At 44.0% G+C, this 27,792-nt stretch overlaps 1 protein-coding gene across 1 annotated transcript; it reads right to left on the reverse strand.

Annotated features, from left to right (window-relative positions):
• Nucleotides 1–2,705: 2,705 nt before the first annotated feature.
• Nucleotides 2,706–27,785, reverse strand: Coq2 (coenzyme Q2, polyprenyltransferase). The gene is made up of 7 exons (XM_051170393.1): nt 27,521–27,785; nt 23,184–23,350; nt 20,041–20,162; nt 10,273–10,358; nt 7,746–7,879; nt 5,459–5,647; nt 2,706–2,896 (listed from the first exon to the last, which is right to left on the reverse strand). Exons 1-7 carry the CDS (start codon nt 27,771–27,773, stop codon nt 2,744–2,746), a joined length of 1,104 nt encoding a protein of 367 aa, XP_051026350.1. The 5' UTR covers nt 27,774–27,785; the 3' UTR covers nt 2,706–2,743.
• Nucleotides 27,786–27,792: the final 7 nt, after the last annotated feature.

A 27,792-nucleotide genomic window follows, 5' to 3' on the forward strand; every position in this document is an offset into this window, starting at 1 on the left:
GCAGAGGCAGGCAGATCACTGTGAGTTTGAGGCCAGCCTGGTCTACAAAGTGAGTCTAGGACAGCCAAGGCTACACAGAGAAACCCTGTCTCAAAAAACTAAAACCAAAACAAAAAACCAAAACCCAAAACCAACCAACCAACAAACCCAAACAAACAAAAACAAAAAACCAAGATAAAATAAAAAAGCCCAAAACAACTTGAGTAAGTGAAAGCATCCTTACGAACGAGAGAATCTGTGACTCAACCATCCCGTGTATCATGAGGTTTTTCATTCATTTTAAGATTGCTACCGTGTACCTTTCATCAGCTCACTTCAGAAAATGAAATATGACTGCATCTGTCACGTTCACCCTTGTGACTGAAGCCAGTGCTAATGATGTCTAAGCATTAAAAACTTTAAGGTTTGTTTGAAAACAGAAACAAAAAAGATTTAAATTCTATCCCAACACAGTCAGAATTACATAAAATCCAAGGAGATTGTGTTATCTTAAAAGTAGAAAGGAGGGCTTCTACCTCCATCTGGACGGCTGGTTGTCCAGGTGTCCGGGTTCTTCCCAGAGGCAAAGAACTGAAGCCCAGGGACAAGAAAGCAGACTGAGGAGCAGGGCAGGCAGGTGTTTGAGGCTGAAGCAGGGCAGAAAGCTCCCTGTTGGGAAGGTGGGCTCTCCAGGCTGCCCATGGACTCTGCGGGTAGCTCACAGGGCACCTGGACTCTCCCTAGTCCCCCAACACGCCCCTGCATGCCTTTCTTTTTCAACGTCCTCCTGTCCTCTCTCATTACCTCATCTCCTGAGCCCAGATGTTCCTTTTAGCCCAGGAAGATAACAAAGCAGTGAGACAGCATCCCACCTGCAGGGCTGGGGTTGTCCCTCTATGGTCCAGCTGCTCAGATGCTATCTCTTGCCCTCCAACCCTGTGTGGTTCCTGTTATCACCTCACTCTGCTGCTGTGAGTCACGTACACTGCTACTGTGTGACATCTGAGCACTGTGCTTCAAGAAGCTCAGGCTTAACCATGCCCTGTGCTGTCTCTACTATCATACAAGTTAATACTTAACTGCAGCCCACAGTCGTAGACAGCAGTGGCCTCACCACCAGTAAGAATTGCTTACATCACATAAATTCTATCTCAAGTTAGTAATTGATAAAACAAAGAGGGGGAAAAACAATCAAAAGCACAGACTGAAAGAAATACTGGTGGGGCTGGAGAGACTGCTCAGTGGTTAAGGGCACTGGCTGCTCTTCCAGAGGCGCCAGGTACCCACAGGGCAGCTATTGCTGTCTGTAACTCCAGAACCAGGGGATCTAATGCCTTCTTCTGGCTTCTGTGGGCACTGCAGGCATGTGGTACACCAACATACCTTCCAACAAAACACTTATATCTTTTTTACAAAATAAAATATAAAGGGGAAAATTATTATAACAAGAAGTGGGCTGAAGATGGCTCAGGGACTAAGAACACATGTTGCTCTTGCAGAGGATCTGGGCTTAGTTCCCAGCACCTACAAGGTGGCTGACAACATTTTTAACTCCAGTTCCAAGGGATCTGACATGCTCTTCTGACCTCTGTGGGCACCAAGCACACACATGGTACACATACATACATGCATTCAAAACACTCATCACATAAAATAAAATAAATACATCTAAAAAGAATTCAAGAAAACACAGGTGGTATTTGTTGAAAATTAAAAGCTTCTTTGAGAGAGTGACATGTAAAGACTTGCTGTGACATTTAAAGATCCCTTGTGAGTAGACAGGCAGAATATTCACTCTGGGCAGTGTGAACAGTAAGAGCAAGGCTGTGGTTTAGGCATCTGCTCAGTCTGAGACAGTGAGGTGGGCAGTATATCTGCTGCATGAGACTCTGAAGGGTAAAGTGATGAGATGAGATCACTGAGGTCTGGCCAGTAGTCAGACTTGGGGTATGTCCTGAGTGACTGGGGACCCTGGAGTGCGGCCAGGGAATGACTTGACCTTACTCAGGTTTTCTGGACACTTTGGTGGAAACACGGTAAAGGGCAGCATGCAGGACAGAACTCATTTATATCACATCCTATAAAGTATGACTGGTCAAGATCAGAATAAACACACATCAGAATTTCTATGTCAGGGCTGTACTGAGAGTCACAGCCACAGACATGGTTAAGTAACAATTTTATTTGCTCATATTCTTCTAGAACATTCGGAATCAGAATGGCTTCCTGAGTTACAGCTTTGGCAGTGAGTAAAGACCACAGTAAAGAATAATATACCCCACTTCTCACAGGAGACCCTTAGTGAGAGACACAGTAAAGCATGTAGCCATTCTCAGAAAACCATTCATTTAATGACTTACATGGCAAGTTTTCCCCCCTAAAGCTTCTGAAACTTCAGATAAGAAAGCCAAGGACAGAGGCTATACCAACCTAAACACTGGCGTCTATGTAAGCCCAGGAGTCCCAGCTGCTGTAACAGGGAGCTGTTCTGCTAGGGAACAGCTGTGCCAGCAAACGCACTGCGCACACACTTCTTACTTCTCTAACAGACTGCTGATCCAAACCCAACAATGTGGTCTCCAGCCCTGAGAGTTTGATTATTCTTTATTTGCTAGCAGAGAACGCAGAGGCTCGGGCATGTTGCACAGCTGGCTGGCAGGCACTCTACCTCTGTGAGACAGGGTCCCCTATGCCACTTAATGACCTTGACCTCACAATCTTCCTGTCCCTGCTTCCTGAGGGGCCATCAAGCTCAGCTTATCTGCTAATTCTCTACTCTAACGTCTTCTGTTTCTTTCGTCTTTTCTTTCCACAAATTCCCAAGGACAATCCCTAAAAACAGGAGTATTCCTACTGTGCGGTTGGAGGTAAATTTATCCCAGCAGTCCTCGGGTCGGTGGATGTCTACAGTGTATATCTGAAAGAGAAAGGGCACAGTGCTGCGTCAGGGTTCACTCTGGACTGTAGGTGGCACAGGCAAATCTATTCAGAGAGAGGGCAGCTAAGCTGTAGTTACAGGACTTAAGTTTAAGAAGGCTTTACTATACCCTAACTATCTTCCAATGCAGAAAAACCAGCACATCTTAGTGTGGAGTCAGCCTGTGTCCTAAAAGCCCTGGCTGAGGGTATGACAATGTCTGAGGGGCAACCTCTGCTTTCCTTGGTTCTAACCAAGGCTGGCTTTCTCTAATCAAAAAATACAAAATGCCTCAATGTGCAAAACTGACACAGCACCTGAAACTGCACACATGGCTTTCTGTGATGAAGTCAGTCAGGATACAGGTGCTCTGAAATCACTGTATACAGGCACCTCCAGGCCATGTGACTAAGACAGACGTGACACACATGTGAAGCTCAAGTTTCAAATTGGGTCCCATTTCCAAGACATATTTTATGTACACGTGACTACTGAAAACCCTCCCCTCCCTGCCCTCCCCAAGACAGGGGTTCTCTGTGTAGCCCATATATTTTTCTAACTCCCTCCGGTGCTCACAGTGGGTGCAGACACCTAGTCCTATGGCCAGCCCTTTTCCCCACACCAGCCCTGCAGCTATACCGAAAAGCCTTACTTAACTTGCCTTCTTTCTTCCCTTCCTTTCTGGACCCTCTTGTCTCTGCATTCCTAGAGCTAGATTGTGAGTACAGTCTGCCGCGTGCCTGGCTGGCCTGAACGCTCTCTTTTCTATTAGCAGAGTCTGTCAGCAGACTCAAAAATCAGTGTTTCCTTTTACATAGAGGAGTTTCAGGACAGCCAGGGCAAGAGAGACTATCTTAGAATATCATTAAGGTAGTGTACTGAGTACCATATGCAATTTACAATATAAATTGGCCCACATATTTTTATAATACTTACAGCTGCTTGTATATTTTCCCCTCCTTTGCCATCTAATACTTTAATGTATATTTCTATGTACCAGACATTTAATTGATGATAATGGGCCTTGAGCCAAGTTCTCAATTCTCAGCAAGGGATTCTGACACTTTCTGGAGAGGAAAATGATGAAACACTAGAGAATCACAAATTTTAGCATTTCCAGCAAGGACCATGGAGCAGGCGTACTGTATGTCAGACTAGTTTCTGCTGGGCATAGCATTCCAGTCTTGCCTACACAGACACAGTAACCTGTATAAAACATCATCTGAATGCAGGCTCCTGAATTATTTCTTACTTATTCCTATAGCTATTTATTTTATTTTATTTTTTTATTTTTCGAGACAAGGTTTCTCTGTGTAGCCTTGGTTGTCCTGGACTCGCTTTGTAGACCAGGTTGGCCTCAAACTCACAGCAATCCTCCTGCCTCTGCCTCCCGAGTGCTGGGATTAAAGGCGTGTGCCACCACGCCCGGCTTCCTACACCTATTTATTCAACTCAAAGAGAACTCTGCAGCAGACACAGAAAGCATGCTGTTTGGGGCCGCTGATTCAGCTAGCCTCGGCTACCTATCACTTCACAAGCTCCTCATGTGGGCTCCGCTGTGAGCTTGTGGTGGCGGAACAGCGCTAGTGCTGGGTGGACATCCTGACACAGCTTTGGTCTCACCTGAACTTGTTTAGCACTTCCTGTTGGTTCTGGTGTTGTTTGGGTGCTGGGACTTGAACCCAGGACCTCACCCATGCCCTAGCACCAATTAGCTCTCCAGTCCTTCCTTTTCATTTTGAGATCCAGTTTCACTAAGCTGCCTAGACTGACCCTGAGCTGTCTTGCTGGCTCGGCTTCCTGCGCAGCTGGGATTTCAGGCTGCCTGAACCCATGCTTTCTCCAGCTGGTAGTGCCCCCTATGCCGATGGAACTCATGACTGTTACATTTGAAAAGTACAGTTGTGCACGCGTGACTCTAGTATGCTTGCACATGTCTGCGCCACAGTGCACAGGTGGAGATCAGAGGACAACTCAGGGAGTGAGCTTCTCCTTCTACCATGTAGGTCTGGGACTCAAGCTCAGGACATCAGACTTGGTGGCAAGCACTGTCACCCTGTGAGTGAGCTGACTGGCCCTATTTTATTATTATTATGGGGTAATCAGCTCAGCTTACAAGCTTCAGTTATAGCTGAAAAATTCCCAGACATATCAGAAATAATATCTAGGAAAATCTAAGGGAAAAAAAATCCCCATTTAGGTTTATGTTATTTTCTTTACATTAATTTTGTTTGTTTTGCTTGTTGTTTGTCTGTTTTGAGACAAGGTCTCTATATATAGCTGTCCTGGAACTCACTACGTAGAGCAGGCTGGCCTCAAACTCACAGTGATATAACTACCTCTGCCTCCAGAGTGCTGGGATTAAAGGGCTGCGCCACAAAACACAGCAATGCTAATTTTTTGATGTGACAAATCGATGTGGAGGGAGGGCCAACTCAAAGCAACACAAGCCAAGTAGCGTTTGTTTTGGGAAGTTTGTTGCCTGGTTGACAGTGGCTATTTTGTTTAAATACATTCCACAGTGTGTGAGGAAGTGGGAGGGGCATAAGGACAAGGTCAAACCTGGTGAGCAAGGTGGGCTCCTACGGCAGCCACAGCAGCATAGTACGGGACGGTCTGGCCACTGTTGGCTCCGGCCAGGCTCAGCGCTCCCAGCATGGCGACCCCAAAGCCACTGAGCCACTGCTTGGTGTTCTCCCTGAACAGCAGCGCTGTGGACTTCAGGCCAATCAGAGCGTCGTCTTTTTTGTCCTAATATCAGGAATAGAAAAGCATGCTTTGATGTTTAATTCAGTGGTATAAAGATCACATTTTTAAAGTATTCAACTTTGGTGTTTTTAATATATTTACAACTAACACTGCTCTCTAATCAAAGAGTAAGATATTTAAGAACATGTAGATACATCACAAGGCATATCATGAGAGACTTAGAACAGGTCAACGCTGGATGGCAGGACCTTATTCCTCATACTGTACAATTGGCAGTCCGGCCCTCCACTGCAGCTCTACTACTTATGGCCCCAAAATGACTTGGAATTAAACTTCTAAAGCTTAACTGCTTACACCTTAATATGATGTCTTATTTTTGATGGAGTCTCTCCATGTAGCCCTGGCTGCCTTGAAACTTGCTAGGCAGATCAGGCTGACCTCGAATTCACAGAGATCCGCCTGCCTCTGCCTGCTGCGTGCTGGTATTTCAAGGCATGCACCACCATGCCTGGTCTCGAGTCTGTATTCCTTGCTGAGCTCCATTCCTCCAGGGCTCTCAATTCTCAGCTCCAATCTTGCTGATATTACAGCCACATAAAATGCTCACTGCATAGCCACACCCATGCACTTCTACTCAGCCCGGCTGACTCCCTTCATGCAGGACTGTGTGCTGATGGCTGCTGCTCTCCCTCTGCCCCTGTAACTAGCACGCACGTGCACATATCTCCCACAGAATAAATAATCTTTTTGTAAAAGGTTCATAACTATCTCCTCACTACACACACAAATAGTAACTCACTGTGGTGAGGAATATGTTGGTAATTTTGTGATGTGCGTGATCGGGCACCACACACATCACAACAATGTCAACTGTACTTCAGCGAAGCTGGCAACAATATAAGCATAAAGGTCACAAACCAAGAAAAGCAAAAAGGAAGTGTTCCAAGCAAACTATTCAAGAGAGTAGTAAGAGCTTTAGGATGTTTGCACTTATCAGTCAATACTCCTTTAAAACAGATTTATTTTAATTTATGTGTGCGTGTTTGTGTCCATGTATCTGCAGTGGAGACCAGAGCGGGTGCAGATTCCCAGGAGCTGGAGTTAGAGGCAGCTGTGGCCCACCACGTGGTCCTCTCCAAGAGCAGCAGTGCTCTCAGTTGTGCAGCCATCTCTCCAGGTCCCCAGTGTCACTATTCCTCAAGTTTTACCTGGAACCTTGTATATATAAAGTGTTAATGAGGAGAATATTATTTATAGTTATCAAAACTCAGAAATAGCTTGGTTTGGCAAAACAGCTGTATCATTAAATTTAAAACAGTGATGCCATCCAAGTCAAGGGACTATTCAGTGTACTTCAAGTAGCAATAGCAAAAATGGAAAAAATATGGAGAATGGTCAGATTTGATGGCTTACGCCTGGGACCCAGCATTTTGATGGCTTACGCCTGGGACCCAGCATTTGAGGCTGTGGAAGAAGGAGCAAGAGTTCAAGGGTCACTTCCTACAACACACGAGACCCTGTCGCGAGAATTGTAAAATCACAGTAACTAAACAAAGGAAGTGCTTATTACGCACACAGTTAGAAGTCTGCCCAGTGGTGATTAGAGACACCAACAGAGGCGCAGAGCAACCACAGGGGCAGATCATGGAGACTGTCTGCTCCCCACACCTACAGAGCCACTAGGAAGTTACTTATCTATAAAATGGGGACACAAAAGATTCCTTCTGTTCAGGCTGTTAGAGAATTAAATTAGTATTTGTAAAACATTTAAAATGGTGCCTGGAGCATAATAAATCTTATTTAAATGCTTGTGAACAAAACAATAAATCAGCTGAACCGCGGAGTAAGCAAACATAAACATGACCAGCAACAGTTGCTTGGATGAGGGGGCTGTGAATGGTTTCCTTTTAGGAAGCTAACATCTTTCCGTCTAATTTGGTTCTCCCCAACTCTTAGGGAGTAGAGGCAAGAGAATGCGGACTGCAAGGTCATCTCTGGCCACACAGCCAGCTCCAGACCAGCCTGCGTAATATGAAGTGTTGTTTCAAAAAACTAAAACCACCCAGACAAAGAAACAAAAGGGTTCTTAGAAAACAACAGCGGCTCAACCAAGTTAAGAAAAACGTTATCATTTCTTTACCTGATGGGCATAAATAGTATCATATATCAGCGTCCACATAACTCCAGAAAAGTAAAGAGGCAGGCACACCGATGGGTCGCAGGAGCCCTTGATAGCAGACCATCCAAGTAAGGCACCCCAGTTGAAAGTCAAGCCTGCAGTGGGTGAGGAAGAAGAGAGGAAGCAGACTGTTCAGCAGCACTGCACGGTTGGGAGGCTCAGCGAGCGTCAATTGCTCATTACAGTCAGGCCCTGCCACGCTGCTCTCTCTGGTCACACGATCTTCTCAGCCTCGTGTGTTTGATATTTATTTGCTCCATCTTAAAAAAAAAAAAAAAAAAAAAAAAAAGAAAAAAAAAGCACAGAAAGTTTAACTAATAATTAAATAACATAGCTAATAAAAAGGACAATACCCTTTAATAAAATGACTAAGAAGTTTGTGCCTAGCACCTGTGTTCCCCTACCCCCCCTCTAAGTGATGGGACAGAGGACAGAGCTCTTACCACTTACTCTGCAAGTGCAGCCTCTCTGAGGTCTGTAAACAGCCCACATGCCAACAGCTCTGGTATCCTATTTGTAAGGCTGACCGTCCCTAAGTCCCGGCTGGATGCTCAGCTTTCTGTGGGATCCTTTGCCTACGACTCTCTCAGGACCCCAGACACAGCGCCCCACACTATTCTGTAGAAACCTTTTTCCTTTCCTTACACGGTCTATTCCCATTCAGAACGCCCCTCCTCTACTAAGAAAGCGCCTCTCCTTTGTGGTCCCACCACATTCATGTTTGCCACAATGTACTTCAATGACCTGCCTACAGTTCCATAAGCAATGTGGCCATGTTTAGCCAAGTCTATCTTCTGAGAGTTTGGTGGAATTCCTGCATAAAGCACAAGTAGGAGCCTGATGAATGTTTGCAGTGACTACACCAGATGGGAATGCTATGCTCCTGCTCCAACAGTCTGAGGTCTATTGGGACATTGTTAGAGAGAGAGAGAGAGAGAGAGAAAGAGAGAGAGAGAGAGAGAGAGAGAGAGAGAGAGAGAGAGAGAGAGAGAGAGAGAGAGAGAGAATATGATTATTTAATGAGGGGATAAATATTCCATCACAAATTACTCACAAGTCAAGGCCTAACTGATTTTCTTTTTTTTTTTTTTTTTTTTATTAATTTATTCTTGTTACATCTCAATGTTTATCCCATCCCTTGTATCCTCCCATTCCTCCCCTCCCCCCATTTTCCCATTATTCCCCTCCCCTATGACTGTTCCTGAGGGGGATTACGTCCCCCTATATATTCTCATAGGGTATCAAGTCTCTTCTTGGCTACTTGCTGTCCTTCCTCTGAGTGCTACCAGGTCTCCCCCTCCAGGGGACATGGTCAAATGTGAGGCACCAGAGTACGTGAGAAAGTCGTATCACACTCTCCACTCAACTGTGGAGAATATTCTGACCATTGGCTAGATCTGGGAAGGGGTTTAAAGTTTACCTCCTGTATTGTCCTTGGCTGGTGCCTTAGTTTGAGCGGGACCCCTGGGCCCAAATCTGCCTATCATATTGTTCTACTTGTAGATTTCTAGGACCCTCTGGATCCTTTTATTTTGCTGTTCTCCCATGCGTCTCTCATTTAGAGTCCCAATAGGATGCCTTCCCCTCTGTCCCTGTTTCCTGGTAAGTGAAGGCTTTTGTGGGACATGCCCCTTGGGCTAGTATGCAGATATAAGTGAGTATATACCATTTGATTCTTTCTGCTTCTGGGGCCTAACTGATTTTCATGAAATGTCTTTTGATTCTTTTATTTACTAGAAAAATGGCTCATTACCAGGCAATTACCAGCCTGGAGTAATTTAGAATACCCTAGAAATAGGATAGAAAAGTCTGGCAGTACTTTTGATCTGCCTGCCTATCCATCTACCTACCTACTTATCTCCTCTCCTTACACACACACACACACACACACACACACACACACACACACACACTGAGTAATTGCTCTGGGTGATGCCGATGCTGGGCTATACATAAAGAATGCTTTTTAGCCACTCACAGTCTATTAAAGAGGAGAGAGAGAATTTATAAGTATGATTTTGTTAAAGTTTCATAGAGTGAGAGCTGTCGAAGCTATCAATGTCAACCTTTGCCTTCAGAAGTGCGTCCTACCTCTCTTCTAAATTCTGTAAGATATATCTAGAGTTTTAAAAGGCACTCTAGAAAAATATTAATCCTAATAATCTTAATAAATCAATAAAAGTTTTTAGCCAATGAGAATAACTAATTGAACTCCTTTTTTTCTTTTCTGGTTTTTCAAGACAGGGTCTCTCTGTGTAGCCCTGGCTGTCCTGGACTCACTTTGTAGACCAGGCTGGCCTCGAACACACAGCGATCTGCCTGCCTCTGCCTCCCTGAGTGCTGGGATTAAAGGTGAGTGCCACCAAACTTGAATCTAACTGAACTCCTTTAAAGTATGAAAAGTTATCCTTTGTAAAACTTGGTGGCTAACTTGACACACTCACACCTTGTGCGGGATGTAAAAACACTGTCACATAAAGGGACTTACCCAAGACTAACTGAGGCCAAAATGTGATTCTTTTCATCAGTGGGTAGGTGACGACAAGAAGTAAGGACGCTGCCCCCATCACTATGCTGCAAACAGAAGCAACGGGATTAGTGGCATCATTTAGAAACCCCTAAAGATTTCAAGTCATTATTAGCAATGATGGCAAGATACTTCTGTCTTAATCCTACAGGTTGATTTTACTCATTGGAGATGATTAGGAAAGTATCTTACATGTCACAAAACAGGCAAACAGAACAAGAGCTGACACATCTGGCACTTTCCTGTGTTAGGCACTACAGTAAGCGCTTTAGTTCTACTAATTTATTCTACAAGCTTCACCAGGCAGCAAAGTTTTAATCTCACTCCTTCCTGCCAAATGAAAACTCAAGTCCGAAGAGATGAAGGCGCGAAGGTCATCCAGGTTGTATAGGAGAGCAAGATTCAAACTTCTAAGCAATCTGGCTGCAGCGTCCCACCAATTTAAACCATTTACTGCCTCTCTAAACTGCCTGCAAACCCTAAGGGGTGCCGTAAGCCAAAGCACTGTGGACGAGGAAAGATCAGCCTCCAATGGGCTCTGGAGAAGCTGTACCGTGCTTCCCCTCTTGTTTTTGAGACAGGGTTTCTCTGTGTAGACTCACTTTGTAGACCAGGCTGGCCTTGAATTATTGCAATCTGCCAGCCTCTGCCTCCGAAGTGCTGGGATTAAAGGTGTGCACCACCATGCACTACCACACCTTACCTTGCTTTTTTTTGTTTGTTTGTTTTTTGTTTTTTTGAGACAGGGTTTCTCTGTGTAGCCTTGGCTGTCCTCAACTTGCATTGTCAACCAGGCTGGCCTCGAACTCATGGGGATCCACTTGCCTCTGCCTGCCAAGTGCTGAGATTAAAAGCATGCACCACCACTGCCCAGCCGTACCTTGTTTTTTGAAAAAAGGTATCTCAATGGAACCCACGGTTGGCCAACCAGGAGAGGCTTGTTGGCCAGCAAATCCCAGGGGTCTGCCTGCCTCCGCCTCCCCAGTGCTGGGATTGCAAGTACACCCCCAGGCCTAACTTTGGAAAGTGAGTGCTAAAGAGTAAACTTAGGTCTCATACTTATGTGGCAAGTACTTTATGAAGTGAGCCACGCCCCCTGCTCTCCACGTGTCTAACACAGAGTTCATCTTGCATGCATAGCAGGTGCTACTTCTCAAGAAAGAGAAGCCAGCCCACGTGATGGTGGCGCACAACTGAGAATCTTAAGTGTAAGGCAAGCCTGGTCCACAGAGTGAGCTTCAGGACAGCCAGAGCTACATAGTTGAGACCCTGTCTCAAAAAAACCCCAAAATAACAGCTGAGTGTAGAGTTGCAGGCCTGTAATCCCAGCACTTGAGAGGCAGAAGCAGGAAGATATTTGTGAGTTCGAGGTCAGCCTGGCCTACAAATCAGGTCCAGGACAGCCAGGGCTGTTACATTGAGAAACCCTGTCTCGAAAACCCAAAAAACAAAACAAAACCACAATCCCAAAACCATAACCAAAGTAACATCAAGAAAACACAAAAAGAAAGAGAAAACAATCACAGAAACGTAGGTTTCTCATCTACCACAGCCTTTTCGTGCTGTTAGTGCTGTTGGGCCTGCCGTGCGCCCAGGCCTGTTCTCTACAGAGCAGTCCTTTGATGGGCACTCTCTCCTTTGCCCTCCCTCCTTACTTATGAAGCACTTTGAGCCTAACCACTTCTGCTTCCAGGTACTCATCGGTAACAGGCTGTGTAAGTAAAACTATATGCATACACCTGAGAACCTGGGGTGTGCCTTGTGCCCCACCAGGGGCATCCAGAGCAAGTACTAGAGGCCTTCAGAAGTAGACTGGCCACTGCACTCCTTCGTGACACGTCCCTGAAGCAGAGTTTACAGCGTGCTGAGTTCCTTTCCTCTTGCTAACTCCTGGATGCTTCATAGGAATCAATAAGATTTGTAATAAAGAGAACTCTATTTTATTCCCCCATTTCCATGTCTGTGGGAAACAATAGGCCTTGTCACAGGTGGGAGCAGTCTTGGCGGGCTTTACCCTTGGGGCACCACATGAATACCTTGTGATAGACTGAGTGGAGCCATCCTGGGTCTGGAATTCAGGAAGCAGACCTGGGAACCCCACCTGGACTATTGTCTTTCTAATGGACCCTCACCCGGAGAAGGAGCCGGTCCTTCCCACGTGACTCAGGCAGTTGGGGAAGACAGAATAACAAAGTCGGCTGCAGAGAGAGTGTGCGGGGGCAGCGGACCAGCTGGACCAGCACGCAGGCCAGAGAGACACCTAAGGACCCGTCCCGTGGAATGGCTACCGGAAGGTTCACTCTTTTGTCCCTTTAACCTTTTTCCTTCTTATATAAGCTAGTTGGGTTGTATAATAAAGTTTAATTGCTAAGAAACAGAGTCAACATCTGGCGCCCAACGTGGGGCCCGATGGGTTCCACAGTCCCTAAAGTCAGTATTCGAAGGTATAGACATGCTGTTTCAGGGTATCAGCAAAGTTGCAACTGCTGTTGCAAAACTTTTTCCTGCATTATACTTAGAGGGAATTCTCTGTTTTTTCATTGTCCTTTTATTACAATATTTCATGTTTAGAAGGATTAGAAGAAAGGCTAATGACATAGAAAAGCCGGAAGGGTCAGTAAGTTCTATCCTTTTGGAAAAGATTGCAGATTTGACTGGACAGATGGAAAGGCTGAGGAAAGAAAATGAAGGGATGGGAAAGCAGAAAGAATTTTTGGTAATTGGTAGTGATGAAGGACCTGAAATAGAGAGACCGGAAAGCCAGAAAAAACCAGAAGAGTCAATAAGCTCTATCCTTTTGGAAAGAATTACTGACTTGACTGAACAAATGGGCAAAATGCAGAAAAAACTGGAAGGGCTGGAAAAGCAGAAGGCACCTGTGGTTACAAAGGATGGAGAAGGTCAGAAACCAGAGGCAAAGGAAGCCAGACCGACCAAAAGGTCTTTGGAAGTAAATGTCCCAATGGAGGATACCTCCACAGTCGCCCAGACACCTTCAGCTTTTCCAGTCACTGTAAGACATGTGCCTGAGCAAAATGGTGCTGAGGGTTATGATGAAATGGCCTGGCGTCCTGTAGACATGATGGATTTAAAACATTTTAAGGAATCCGTCGTCAAATATGGTATGCACTCTACCTTCGTTAAACAAATGTTAAATAGCTGGGCCACACAAAATAGACTTGTTCCCCAAGATTGGAAAAATTTAGTTTCAGCAGTATTGGAAGCAGCACAACAGTTACAGTGGTTATCATGGTGGCGAACAGAGGCTATAAAAATAGAACAGGAAAATACGACACAGAGAATAAATATTAATAGAGATCAATTGCTTGGTAAAGGACAATATACTAACATTAGAGAACAAATTCAAGCTGAAGATAGAGTGATTGAACAATGTTGTAAGGCAGCCTTGAGAGCTTGGGAGCTAGTAGAGGAACCTGGGAAAACAACTATTCCCTTTACTAAAGTGTTCCAAGGACCCTTGGAGCCCTTTACAGAATTCTTTCAGAGGTCAGGATCTGCTATGGATAAGGTGATGCCAGATTCTGACAACAAACAGGCATTAAAACTTATCATGGCTTATGAGAATGCAAATGCTGACTATAAGAGGGTGCTTAGACCATTAAAGGAAAGCGGCGCTCCACTAGATGACTGGGTAAAGGAGACAGTTAATATCAACTCTCAGGAGTATCAGAATAATATTGTGGGACAAGCTTTAGCCAGAGAGCCCAGATATCATAATACTCGGTGCTTCAATTGTGGTAAAATTGGTCATGTGCAAAGAAACTGTAGAGATAGAAGGCACAATAACCCAGGAGAAAACGTAACTCGTAGGAGAGAACAAGGAGGTTCTGGTTATGATGGTAATGAGGTACCGAGACTCCCAGGGTACTGTAGTCGCTGTGGGAAAGGGAAACATTGGTCTCGGGATTGTCAGTCTAAGAGAGATGTGCAAGGCAATATCTTGCCGACGGGAAACGGCAAGAGGGGGCCATCAGCTCGGGCCCCCATAAACAATGCCAGCCGAATTCCTTTGGCCAGTCAGGAAGTGACAAACCCGCAGGAAAACGGGAACTGAGTGTTAGTGATCTAATGCATGCTACTGAAGGCAGTGCAGCCTTGGATCTGGCTTCAAATATGTCTCTTACCCTATCTCCCCAGGTTGAATGTTACAAATTAAATACTGGTGTTTTCGGACCTTTGCCTTCAGGCACAGTAGGAATGGTTCTGGGAAGAAGTGGGCTGACTTCTCATGGTTTTATTGTGCATCCTGGTATTATAGACGGAGATTCTAAAGAGAAAATAAAAATCATGACATGTGTGAAAAAGGAGATGAAAATCGATGCCGGGGATAGAATTACTCAACTTCTACTGTTTCCTTACATTAAGGGCAAAGCCGCTCCAGTGGAAAGGACTGGTGCGTTCGGAAGCACAAGACCCGTGTGTTCTGACAAACAGTAATTAATGATCAGAGACCTAAGTTAATTGTACAATTAAATGGTGTTAAAATAGAAGGCTTGGTAGACAGCGGAGCCGATGTCTCCATCATTTGCCAGAAGTCTTGGAACCAAAATTGGCCACTTAAGAAGGTTTATACAGAAATTGTAGGAATTGGTAAGCTATCTCAAATAAAACAAAGTGTACAGTGGCTTGAGTGTGTGGGACCAGACAGGCAGATAGGGAGGCTGAAACCCTATGTGGCTGACATTGCCATAAATCTATGGGGAAGAGACCTCTTACAGCAATGGGGTACTCAGATTACTATTCCTGCAAATACCGAGATAAACAAGGTTGAAACTATGGGTGAACTAGCACGCGCTTCTGGGGAAGAGATTCATGTAAGTGATCAGGGGTGACCACAAGCTATGCCCATTGTCCAACCTCAGAACTCTTCAGGTTTAGAGTGTCAAAATTTATAAGAGGGGCCACTGCTGAGATACCAACCGCCTTGCCCCTAAAATGGATTTCAAACAGACCTGTATGACAGGAGCAGTGGCCCTTAACAAAAGAAAAGTTACAGGCGCTTCACGGTTTAGTGAAAGAGCAACTGGAGGCTCAACACATCGAAAAATCTTCCAGTCCCTGAAATTCCCCTGTGTTTGTGGTAAGAAAGAAATCAGGTGGATGGAAAATGATAACAGATTTGAGGGCCATAAACAAGGTGATTCAACCCATGGGTTCACTTCAACCTGGAATTCCTTTGCCTTCCTTGCTACCTAGGTCTTGGCATATAATTACAATTGATTTAAAAGATTGTTTTTCACCATACCTCTACATGAGAAGGACAGGGAAAGGTTTGCCTACTCTGAACAGTAATTCTCCAATGAAGAGATATCATTGAAAGGTACTTCCACAGGAAATGTTGAATAGCCCAACTTTATGCCAGTATTTTGTGCAGCAACCTTTAGAAATAATTCGTAAGCAGTTTCCTCAATCTATCATATACCATTACATGGATGATATTCTGCTAGCTGATTCTGATCCTAGTGTTATAGATAAAATGTTTCAGGAAGCACAAAGAATTCTACCATGCTGGGGATTACAGATTGCTGTGAAAAAAATACAAAGAGGAGATTCAGTTACCTATTTAGGCTATAAAATAAGTGAACAAAAAATTCGACCACAAAAGGTACAGATCCATAGAGATCAATTGCAAACTCTTAATGACTTTCAAAGATTATTGGAAGATATTAACTGGTTAAGGCCTACAATTGGGTTAGCTACCTATGAGTTAAGTAACTTGTTCCAAACTATACAAGGGGATTCGGATTTAAACAGTCCTAGATGTCTGACTGCTGAGACAAAAAAGGAGTTAATTCTGGTGGAGCAAAAACTTCAAAAGGCATATGTGGATAGAATTGATCCTGAACTTGGTTGCATTCTGGTTATTTTGCCTTTGAAACATTCTCCTACTGGGCTTCTTATACAAAGGGAAGACAGGATCATAGAATGGATATTCCTGACAAATAAACAGAACAAAAAATTAAAAACATACATAGAAAAAATTTCTGAATTGATTACAAAGAAAAAAATAAGATTGCGCCAACTGTCATGGATGGACCCAATGGAAATTGTAGTGCCTCTTACTGATTCTGTGATTGTGTCTTTATGGGTAATTAATGAAGATTGGCAAAAAGCTTGTAGTAACTATTTGGGAGACATTAACAATAGATACCCAAAAAGCAAACGTATACAGTTTATAAAAAGAACTAATTGGATCCTTCCACGTATTGTAAAGAGGTCACCAATCTCAGGGGCACCCACCTTTTTCACTGATACAAATAAATCAGGTATGGCTGGTTATAAGTCTAAAAAATGACCAAGGTGATTAAAAGCCCATTTACCTCAGTTCAAAAATCAAAATTATATGCAATCCTTATGGTATTGTTGATTTTCTTAAATCTCTTAATATAATTACTGACTCTCAATATGCTAAAAGAGTTGTTTTACATATAGAAACTGCTAAATTTACTCCTGATAACACAGAATTGACTACCTTATTTATAGAACTGCAACAGGTCATCAGAAACAGAAATTATCCCTTGTATATTACTCATATTCGATCCCATACAGGTTTACCAGGCCCACTGACACAAAGAAATAAAGAGATCAACAAATTATTAATAGGTAATGTATTCAAAGCCTCAAAATTTCATGAAAAACATCATGTCAATGGTAAGGGGTTGAAAAAAAGATTCTCTATCACTTGACAACAAGCCAGAGAAATAATCAATAAGTGTCCTCCATGTTCCTTATATAGTCAACTACCATTACCTGCTAGAATTAACCCTAGAGATAACAAAAGGAACGAAATTTGACAGATGGATGTGTTTCATTTTGCAGAATTTGGGAAAATGAGGTATGTGCATCATACCATTGATACATATTCAGGTTTTCAGTGGACAACTGCCTTAAGTTCTGAAAGGGCTGACTGTGTGATTACTCATTTGCTGAAAATAATGGCATTTATGGGAATACCTATACAAATTAAGACTGACAATGCTCCTACATATGTGTCCCTTAAGATAAAAAACTTCTTTATGTATTATAATATAAAACATGTTACTGGTATACCTCACAATCCCACAGGACAAGCAGTTGTGGAAAGAGCTAATCGTACCTTAAAAGAAATGCTTATTAAACAAAAGGGAAGGGTAAAGACACCCCGAGACCGATTAAATAATGCTTTGTTGACTCTAAATTTTCATAATGTGAATGATAAAGGGACGTCAGCTGCGGAGAGACATTGGGTGATAGAAAAAACTAAAGAGTTGGGACAACCAATATTCTACAAGGACTTGTCAAGTATGAAATAGAAACCTGCAGTAGTTTTGAGATGGGGTCGTGGGTATGCGTATGTTTCCACAAGAAATGAAAAAATATGACTACCAACTAAACTTATAAAGATTAGATCTAACCATATAAAAAGTGAGTCTTAAGAGCTACCTGGTCCTTAACAACTTGACATTGTTTCTTACAGCTTAGAGAACTAATGCCCTCTTCTGTCCTGTTGGTGTATATACAGGTAGAGCCCTGTATTTACAAAAAGCAGGACAAGGCTAAAGACAAAGCAGACAACATGGGTAATTTAACCCCAAAAGCATGCCTCTGGCATCTTGAGCAAGGTGCCTCAACTGATGTTTCCTTGAAAAATTATACATGTACTAACATCCGTACTAATGATTTCAAAAGTCTGCTTACTTTCAGAGCAAAAAACAGGACAATTATGAAGATCAAACTTCTGCCTCTGGCACTACTGCTTCTTCCCGAATTTGCATACATTTAACAATAAATCGGCTAGCCAGAAGGATCGATCCCAAAAGGACTGGACAAAAACAGCTAGCTTTTCCAGCACTTGGCCAATATATTATTTTTCTAGGGTACCCGAAAAAAGATTTTTCTCCAAAACAGCATAAAGTAATTTTAAAAACACGACGCCCCCATTCCCAGTAGGTGGGGTGGATGTTTTTGGTGGGTTACCAAGGCTCATCTTTGCCTAACAGGGTTAGGTACAATTAATAAACGTTCATTTAGGGGTTTCTTTCTTCTATCTTTCTTTCTCTCTTACTTTCTATCCCTTTTAATATTAAGGGAGGGGGGGAAGGAAGGGAGGATACATGTTTGTAGACTAAAAGGTAGATTATTGAATCTACTAACTTCAAAAATTTTACATTGGTATTGTAGATTGATGAAAATTTAAGACTTTTGATTGATGGAAATTTAAGACTTCAACTTTTGCTTCATTGATAAAAATTTAAATTGTATATTGTCATTCATTTTTGCCCTATGTATTGTATGTTATATGTTGACAAAATATTATATATTGTATGTTAGAAACTTAAGTTCATTTTATTCAATGTTTATTTAATGTATTATTCATGTACCACTAATGTCTTAGGAAAAACTGTTCAGGAAGATTGGGGATAAAAGTTGATATTTAGTAACGAAGAAATCCTACTAGATACTAACTTACTTTGTCATAGAGCAGGTTTCTTTAATTTCTTGTATATGTCTTCAAAGGAATAGTTGATAACTGTAGGAATAGATAGAGTTGGTTTTCAAACTCTTCAGAGATCCACAGAATATGGCATTTAAGGATGAGGGCTTTCCTGACAGAGAGAGACATCCACTCCTGGCCGCTTCTCCATTTGCATCACTAAAGATGGGGGCTTCAAGAGACACAGGTGACAGAGTGGTCACTGGACAGAGAAACTGCTCTTATCTCTACTGCTGATGACAGGCTGACTGGCTGTAATGATCAACAGTGATGCTAAAAAGTTGACTGTCCAGCTTTAAAGAGACTAGATGGACCAGACTGTCAGATTTCCTGCTTCAAAAAGCAGTTTGTTGGATGTTTTGGGCCGATAAGGCTAAAGACTGATTGCCCCAATGAAGGGGAGACTCCGGTGACTATCCAGGTGGTCTGCTCTCTCCGTCCTATGCAACTTGGAAGTTGCCTGCCAGCACGTCCTTTATTAGATAGATTTTCCTTCTTGGGTCTCTGATGAGATTAAAGACTAGATAGCCACAGTGTTACTAGAAGCTTTAGTTTAAGAATTAAAAACACATTTATAGATAGATAATTGCAATTTCTCATGAAAGAAAAGGACTCTTTTTGGTAGGATAGTGGAATGTTTTCTCTCAAGTTAACAAGTATAAAAGGACTTGGTTATGTACTTGATACCTGATGATTATGTATATATGTATATGTGTGTTTATAGTTCTTAATTTTTTTTTAAAAGAAAAGGGGGATGTGTGGGAAAGAATAGGCCTTGTCACAGGTGGGAGCAGTCTTGGCGGGCTTTACCCTTGGGGCACCCCATGAATACCTTGTGACAGACTGAGTGGAGCCATCCTGGGTCTGGAATTCAGGAAGCAGACCTGGGAACCCCACCTGGACTATTGTCTTTCTAATGGACCCTCACCCGGAGAAGGAGCCGGTCCTTCCCACGTGACTCAGGCAGTTGGGGAAGACAGAATAACAAAGTCGGCTGCAGAGAGAGTGTGCAGGGGGCAGCGGACCAGCTGGACCAGCACGCAGGCCAGAGAGACACCTAAGGACCCCGTTCCGTGGAACGGCTACCAGACGGTTCACTCTTTTGTCCCTTTAACCTTTTTCCTTCTTATATAAGCTAGTTGGGTTGTATAATAAAGTTTAATTGCTAAGAAACAGAGTCAACACATGTCAGAGGAGATATTTTACACACAACTGTGAAATCACATCTAATGTACCTGTAGTAGTTCAAACACAGGAGAACACCCAGTGCCAGGGTCAGCTGTCCCCCAAGGAAGACGAAGGAATGGAAGGTTGAAATGTCTCCAGAGGCGATTGGGCGACTTGCTGTCCTTATAACCTCAACACAGGAAAAGAGACACATTAACCTCAAATGCCAACTCAGTTGTTCATTTAAGTGTTGATTAACGGATGGATTGGTCCCTGGGCTAGCGAGAGGGTGTAGGGTCAGGCACTTGCCTCCAAGCTTGATGAATGGCCCCACATGATGGAAGGAGAGAAATGCCTCCAAGTTTTACCTCAACTCTCAGGCAGTGTTTCCTTAACACATACAAATAAGCACGTGTTATTTCAAAATTAAAGTGAGGGCTGGAGAGATGGCTCAGCGGTTAAGAGCACTGGTTGCTCTTTCAGAGGTCCTGAGTTCAACTCCCAGAAATCACATGGTGGCTCACAGCCATCTATAATAGGATCTGATGCCCTCTTCTGGCCTGCAGGTAAAAGCACTCAAATATAATAAACCTTTTAAAATTACATATATGATAGATTATACAGAATATATACATAACATACATTATATATATGGGAATGTTTTGCCACACTACTGAATGGGTCTATAATATTAGACCGACTATGCTGAAATGTTAAAGGTAAATTTGTTGGGGTAACATGGACAGAACTGTTAAACACACAAATCAAGACTGTTGGGTTTTTTTTCCCCATGAAATGTGGTTTGATTATATTAAATTCACAAATAAAGATTATAATACAAGATTTCACTGCTGTTAGAAATTAAGAACTTGGGAGCTGGGATTAGAAAACCTCACATTTGAGTCAATGTTTCTAACCTGATGTTTGCCATGTGGTTACTCGGGTGGTAAATTATTAGCCCAGTATCAACAAACACACGTAACTGATACACAGCAACAGCAATCCACTCATCATTTAATACATTAGCAAGTTATTTACTCTTCAGGGCATTAAGCAAACCCTGAGTCATAAACTTGTCTTTTACTGATGGATAATACTGCCTATAAAAAGTGAAGTAAGGGCTACAATTAGGCCAAGACTTTTACCTCATCCCCGAAAAGAAATAGATAACATTTTAAAAATTAAGTCAGCAAAAGCCATCTCAACAGCTATGAAACACTCGTGGTTTGCTGCACGCCAACACATAACCCAGACTCTTGGAGAACATGGAAAATGTTGACTTTTTTTTTTCCCTACCCAAGAAAGGGTTTCTCTGTGTAGCCCTGGCTGTCCTGGAACTCTCTGTAGACCAGGCTAGCCTCAAACTCAGAGGTCTGTCTACCTCTGGCTCCTGAGTCCTAGGATTACAGGCATGCATCACAATACCCAGTGGCTTGATTATTTCTTAATGAAGCCTTTTCTCCAAGATAACCGCACTTAAGAATATGGAAAGCTGCCAAGTGTGGTGGCGCACGCCTTTAATCGCAGCACTCAGGAGGCAGAGGCAGGAAGATCTCTGTGACTTCGAGGTCAGCCTGGTCTACAAAGTAAGTCCAGGAAAGCCAGGACAACAAGAAAAACCCAACCCTGTCTCAAGAAGGAAAAAAAAAAAAAAAAGAAAAAAAAGAAAAAGAAAAAAGGAAATCCCATATACACTTCTCATCCGTCCATTGATGACATCCTATATGCAACCAGAATTTTTACATCAGTACAGACAAAAATCCACAAAATTCCTACTATAAGGATCTCTATTTTCCTTACTCTCCCCCTGTCCTCCATCACTCCTTAATTCGTAACAACTCATCCATTGAGAAGCACAGGTTTGCATTTGCTGGCCAATCAAGGGGCCCCAGCTGTGTCTGCAAAACATGGAGGCGCTTTCTCATGTGGCTTCTGCCACCTTCCATTCCATTCTGTTCTCTAGAAACACACACACACACACACACACACACACACTATACGTATACTTTTGTCTCACAGTGAGAGAGTAAGAATAAAATACAACATGTGTATGAGTTATATTTTAGTAGAAGAGCTCTTGTGATAACACTTGGATGATGCATAATTTAAAACTCACACACTGAAGGCCTGAATTTTCCACTTAGTTTTGGGCCACTGCTGACTGTGGGTTCTGGAGCTGAAGAGCAAACCCGAGGGTGGGGACTGGTGGGGTCAATGCTAAGGTGCCTGCTGCAGTTCATTTAAGTAAGATCTGACTTACAGAACAGCCTTGAAGAAAGGGATGACATAGCTCTTAGACATGAAAGGGTTCAGGGTCAATTTTTAACTGTCACTCCTACCTTTAACTTCTTTACCCTTGGTTCCCACATTTTATTTTATTTTTTTAATTACATATATATATTTTATTAATTCATTCATATTACATCTCAATAGTTATCTTATCCCTTGTATCCTCCCATTCCTCCCTCCCGCTCTCCCCCTACTCCCCTCCCCTATGACTGTGACTGAGGGGGACCTCCTCCCACTCTATACCATCATAGGATATCAAGTCTCTTCTTGGTAGCCTGCTATCCTTCCTCTGAGTGCCACCAGGCCTCCCCATCCAGGGGACATGGTCAAATATGGGGCACCAGAGGTCATGTGAAAGTCAGTCCCCACTCTCCACTCAACTGTGGAGAATGTCCTGTCCATTGGCTAGATCTGAGAAGAGGTTCGAAGTTTACTGCACATATTGTCCTTGGCTGGTACCATAGTTTGAGCAGGACCCCCGGGCCCAGATCTGCCCATCATAATGTTCTTCTTATAGGTTTCTAGGACCCTCTGGATCCTTCTATTTTCCCATTCTCCCATGTATCTCTCCCCTAGAGTCCCAATAGGATGTCCTCCTCTCTGTCCCACTTTCCTGGTAAGTGAAGACTTTCATGGGACATGCCCCTTGGGCTAGTGTCCAGATATAAGTGAGTATATACCATCTGACCCTTTCTGCTTCTGGGTTAACTCACTCACTCACATTTTAAATTACTTGTGAAACTCCAGGACACATCAGCCCTTTGGCCACTCCTCTGGTGAATGGGAAGTGAACTGCAATTTCAACAGCAGCTACTCTATGGATTACTTTCCATGGTGGATTTCAGTAGCATTCGTGTGGTGTCAACATAGTGTTCTGCAGAAATAAGAGAAGACTCTCTGTTCCTTCCCAGGATAAAGCTACCTTTTTATCGAAGTCACGGTCCCACATGTCATTAATAGTACAGCCTGCTCCACGCATTAGAATAGCTCCAGTGCCAAAGAGTGACAACATGTACCAGTCTGGAAAACAACCTGGTTCAGCGGCCAAACCAATGCTCCATGTACATGGCAAATACAGCAGCCAGGTTCCTAAACAACACCAAAAGGAAGGAACAAATTGAAGATAGGTATTTCCGTCATCCGCTTACTCACTGCCTTGGCTTCTGCTGCTGTGCAGACAGCATGGCGTGGGGAGGAGGAGCTGCTGTGGTGTGCGCATCCCCATCATAGCCCATCATAAAAGGAAGTCAGGGCAGGAACTCAAGGCAGGAGCAGGCACTTAGAGCTCACTCAGCCTATTTTCTTCTATCACCCAGAACCATCTGGCACAGGTGGCACTGTACTCAGTGGGCTACGCCCTCCCACATCACTAAGAAAGCGGCCCAGGGAGCCAGGTGGAGGCTTTCCTTAATCAGTGTTGCCTCTTTCCAGATGACTCTAGTTTGTGTCAAGTTGAGAAAACCTACCAAGCCTCCTCCCCCGCTGCCCCAAAACCTTCAACTGCCCAGTAGAGTTGTTGCATCCCAAAGTGCAGAAGGATCAAGTTGAAGTCCTAGGCTAATCAGGGTTACACAGTGAGACCCTGTCACAAAAGCAAAATAAAGCCAACCAACAGCAACAAAACTCATCAAATCAAGGGAAGATAAATCTGTAACTCACACTGCAAATAAGAATTTACCCTAACACATAAAAAAGTCGCCAGAAACAGAGAAGAAAAAGATCAGCAGTGCAATTAAGAAATAGGCTAAAGGGGCTGGAGGGATTGCTCAGCCATTAAGAACTCAGCAACTCAAAAGTCCATAAGGACTTCCTTTCCTGTACCAGTATAGCTCACCGAGACGGTCTTGGAGTCAGTGCTATTGCACTGCAGTTGTCTGCCCTTCTGTTCTGAGCATCCTGAAGCCACATGGATAAGGGGGCTTAGCCAATAAACTGGATGGAATTAGACTAAATAGAGTATATTACACAGATTAGAGACTTTACAAATGACCTTTGATAGTCTTTCTAAAATGGAAGTCTTTCACCTAATCTTTGTATACCTTGTCTGTTAGATAAAGTCTAAAGGGGGTAAAGATTTGCTTCATTTGATACAAGTTCTTACTGTACAGCCTGAGCTAGCACTGAATTCTCACAGTAAACAAGAATTCTTTTTATTGCACTAACTTTATCTGTGGTGGTCTCATCAGGAGGGTGTCCCCTAAAGGCTCTGGCACCAGGACAAGTGGCCTCAGTGGGTGGCGCTGTTCGTAACCTAAAAGTGTGCCACTGGAGGCTGGCTTTGGGAGTTTAAAGGCTCCGCCATTCTCAGTGTGCTCTCTGCTTCCTGCTCAGTTCCAGCCCGACTTGCTGCTGCCATGCTCCCACCATGATGGACATGTCTTCCATGAGCTGCCCTGCCATGGCGTTTTATCACGGCAGTAGGAAGGTAACTAACACAGAAACTGAAAGGTGGAGGCATAATGTACCCATGGCCATGGTGCTTAAGGTGGGATTCTAACCCTCACTTCTTATACCTACATCTCAATGCACACGAGCCTTCTACTTCTTCTGCCCCTACTGATTCTCGGGGCGTTTCCTCCTGTCTTCCCTGTGACGCTTTCATTCCTTATGGTTACTCTGTGAAGAGAGGTGCAGAAGTGGTGAGAAAAGCCAAATAGGTGGCAGAGCTTATTATAAGAGGGGAAAACTCACTGACAGGGCAAAGCGGCTGTGTAGGCTGAGCCTATGACTCTCTAATCATATGTTTTCCTTTAGGCCATACAATCAACCACAACTGCAGTGAAGAAGGGAAAAAAGGACGCTGCCAGTCTGGTGAAGAGCACCACCTGGTGGAACGTCCTGTATAATACAGGTTGGCTGGTGACCGAGTAGGGTTGAGCTTGCCTAGCATGAGGAAGCCTCTGAGTTCCACTCCTAGTACTGGAAAGCAACAAGAAAACTTTGCTATGCCTTCTAAAACATAACAGTGACTAATACTGGTCTATGACAGAAATAAGATCTAATATCAGTACAGTAAAACAGTAACTGTCTCACAAGAGAATTATAAATATTAAACCAGGAATTCTACTACCAATTCCTGCTCCTGACACATAGCAGGGGCCTTAAACCATTCGCTGAATGAATTCTACCCTGTAATCCTCTTATTCGGTGTCAAAACACACACCAGTACCTTTAGACACTTAACACATACAACTATAAAGACTGTTTTCCCTGATTCCCTCTCGTGAAGTGACTGATGCCTGCACTATTCAAAGTACCCGTCGGATGTAGATGGGTGCTAAGGATAACTTTATAATGTCAATATTAGCACTTTCCTTTTACAAAGAAAGTGCAGAGGCATGAAGCGATTTAACCACAGCCCTCTGCCAGATGGGACCGAGGCTTCAAATTCACAAGGTCTGGCTCTAAACGTGGCTGATAACCACTTTATAGAGTCCTGCTACATGGCTGCTAGAATAATAGTGCTTAATTGTGGACACACACTAGCAGCTGCTGATGTGTCCTGCGTGCCCCGTAGCTTTGTCATCCAGAAGCAAAGAACAGAACTATAAAGTGCTTGTGTAAGCCCTGAATTACACAACAACCTAATAACAACAGGCCTACCTGTCACTTCACAGGCGTCTACTCTTTTATCTCTGATGGCTAAGATTCGGTGCTCAAATCCCAAACAGGGCCCAGACATCTAGAATATCAAAAGTAAGGCCTTGCTGGGGGTGGTGCTACTCCCACCCCTTTTGCCACTTGGAAGTCTAAGGTAAGCTCGGAGTTGGAGGACAGCCTAGAATACAAAGCAAGCCTCAAACAAAAGAAAACAAAACAAGTCCAGCCAGGCATGGTGGTGCATGCCTGTAATCCTCGCAGTTGGGAAATGGAGTCAGGACAGAGTTCAAAGCTGGCCTAAGATACAGAATGGGACCCTGTATGAAAACACAACACCAAACCCAAACAGGACCACTCTGGAGACCCTGGATAGGTAAAGGCGGAAGAAATAATTCAGGCGTTCGGATGTACTCCACAGAAACTGTACGTATTTAACATCTAAATGAGCTAGAATTCAGCACTGAACTCTTTCCCTTTGTTATCCATCTTCACCTAGCCAGTCTTGTCCCCCACTATTTTCTAGATCTTTCCAGGCTCGTATTCTTACTACTTCAGCACTAAGTGTTTTTGTTTAGTTTTTATTTATTTATTTTTTCAGGGTATATAGCCCCGACTGGTCTGTGGCTTGAGTCAGTCATGCCACCTCAGCCTCCTGAATGCTGCATTACAGCTGTGAGCCACCATATTTGGCTACCCTTGGATTAAAAAAAAAAAAAAAAAATTAGCCCTGCTGTGACTTGAGGTGCCAGGGTGGGTTGGTACCCCTTAGCACCGTCCCCCTTCTCTGAGAAGGAGGAAAGGAGGGATGGGGGAAAGGGGCGTGAGGGTGGGACTGGGAGGCGAGGCGAGAGGGGGCTGGGATCGGGCAGTAAAATGATTAAATAAAGCAACAACAAATAGAAAATATTTCTCCAAGATCTCTTTACTCTACTGAATTATAGCATTTCCTTTGGAGTACGACTTCTTCAGTTTTTCAAGTATTGGGTACCCATAATTAAGCTCTCTCTCTCTCTCTCTTTTTTTTTCCTGAGCACGACTTGATATTTGTGTCCATACTTCCTAGATCATCAATTGTCTTTTCCAACCAGAAACAAATGCTTTGAAAGCCGCTAATTCCCCTAGCTCTTTCTATCACCGAGGTCGGGTGAATTAACCTACTACTGAGGGCAGCGGTCCGTGCAGTGGGAATTTTTATGTGTCACGGGTGTCAATAGTGTCAACGAGCACTATGATGAGAAAAAGAAGACGGTCCTAGAGAGAGGATTGCGTTTGACGTTGAGGGGCAATCCGGAGCGCAGAGCCTGCACCAAGTCTTTGTAACGGGTGATGCGGAGTGGGGGTGGGGGTGGGGGAAATCCCAGTACTAACACTAGGTCCTTCTGGTCTGGCTCTAACGAAGTGGAAGCAGAATCGAAAACTAACGAGTGCAGAAATGCTTTCGAAACTGCAAACCACCAAGCAATGTGAAGGAAGCAAAGGTGCGCTACCTCACATCTGAACACGTTTCTTTTCATTGTCCGCCTCCGGGTGTAGGACTCAGAGCGTGGGTCCCTGGCTAGAGTCCCGACCAAGTCCCGAGGTGACTGGCCCAACAGGTGCACCACGCCGGCAGCCGGTCCAGGCAGAAGGAGCGCGCGCAGCGCAGCCCGCCTCACTCACCGATGGGCTTGTCCAGGCGCATTAGGCGCAGGTAGGGCTGCAAGGGGCGGGGCGCCGAGTTCACCACCGCCGCCGCCGACAGGCTGAGCGCGCGCCCGCGCTGCGTCCCCCCGGCCGGTGCCCGCCAGTCCCGCGCGCTCGGCGCCCCTACCGTGCGCGCCAGGGCCAGCGAGAGGCCACGCGGACTTCGCAGCCACACCGGCGGACCGGCCCAAAGGCCCCGCGCTAGCCGGGCGCCTCTCAAGCACTGCATGTTGCGTTAAGGCTGGACG

The sequence above is a fragment of the Acomys russatus genome, chromosome 28, assembly GCF_903995435.1.
Source record: "Acomys russatus chromosome 28, mAcoRus1.1, whole genome shotgun sequence".
In the NCBI taxonomy this organism is placed as follows: domain Eukaryota; kingdom Metazoa; phylum Chordata; class Mammalia; order Rodentia; family Muridae; genus Acomys; species Acomys russatus.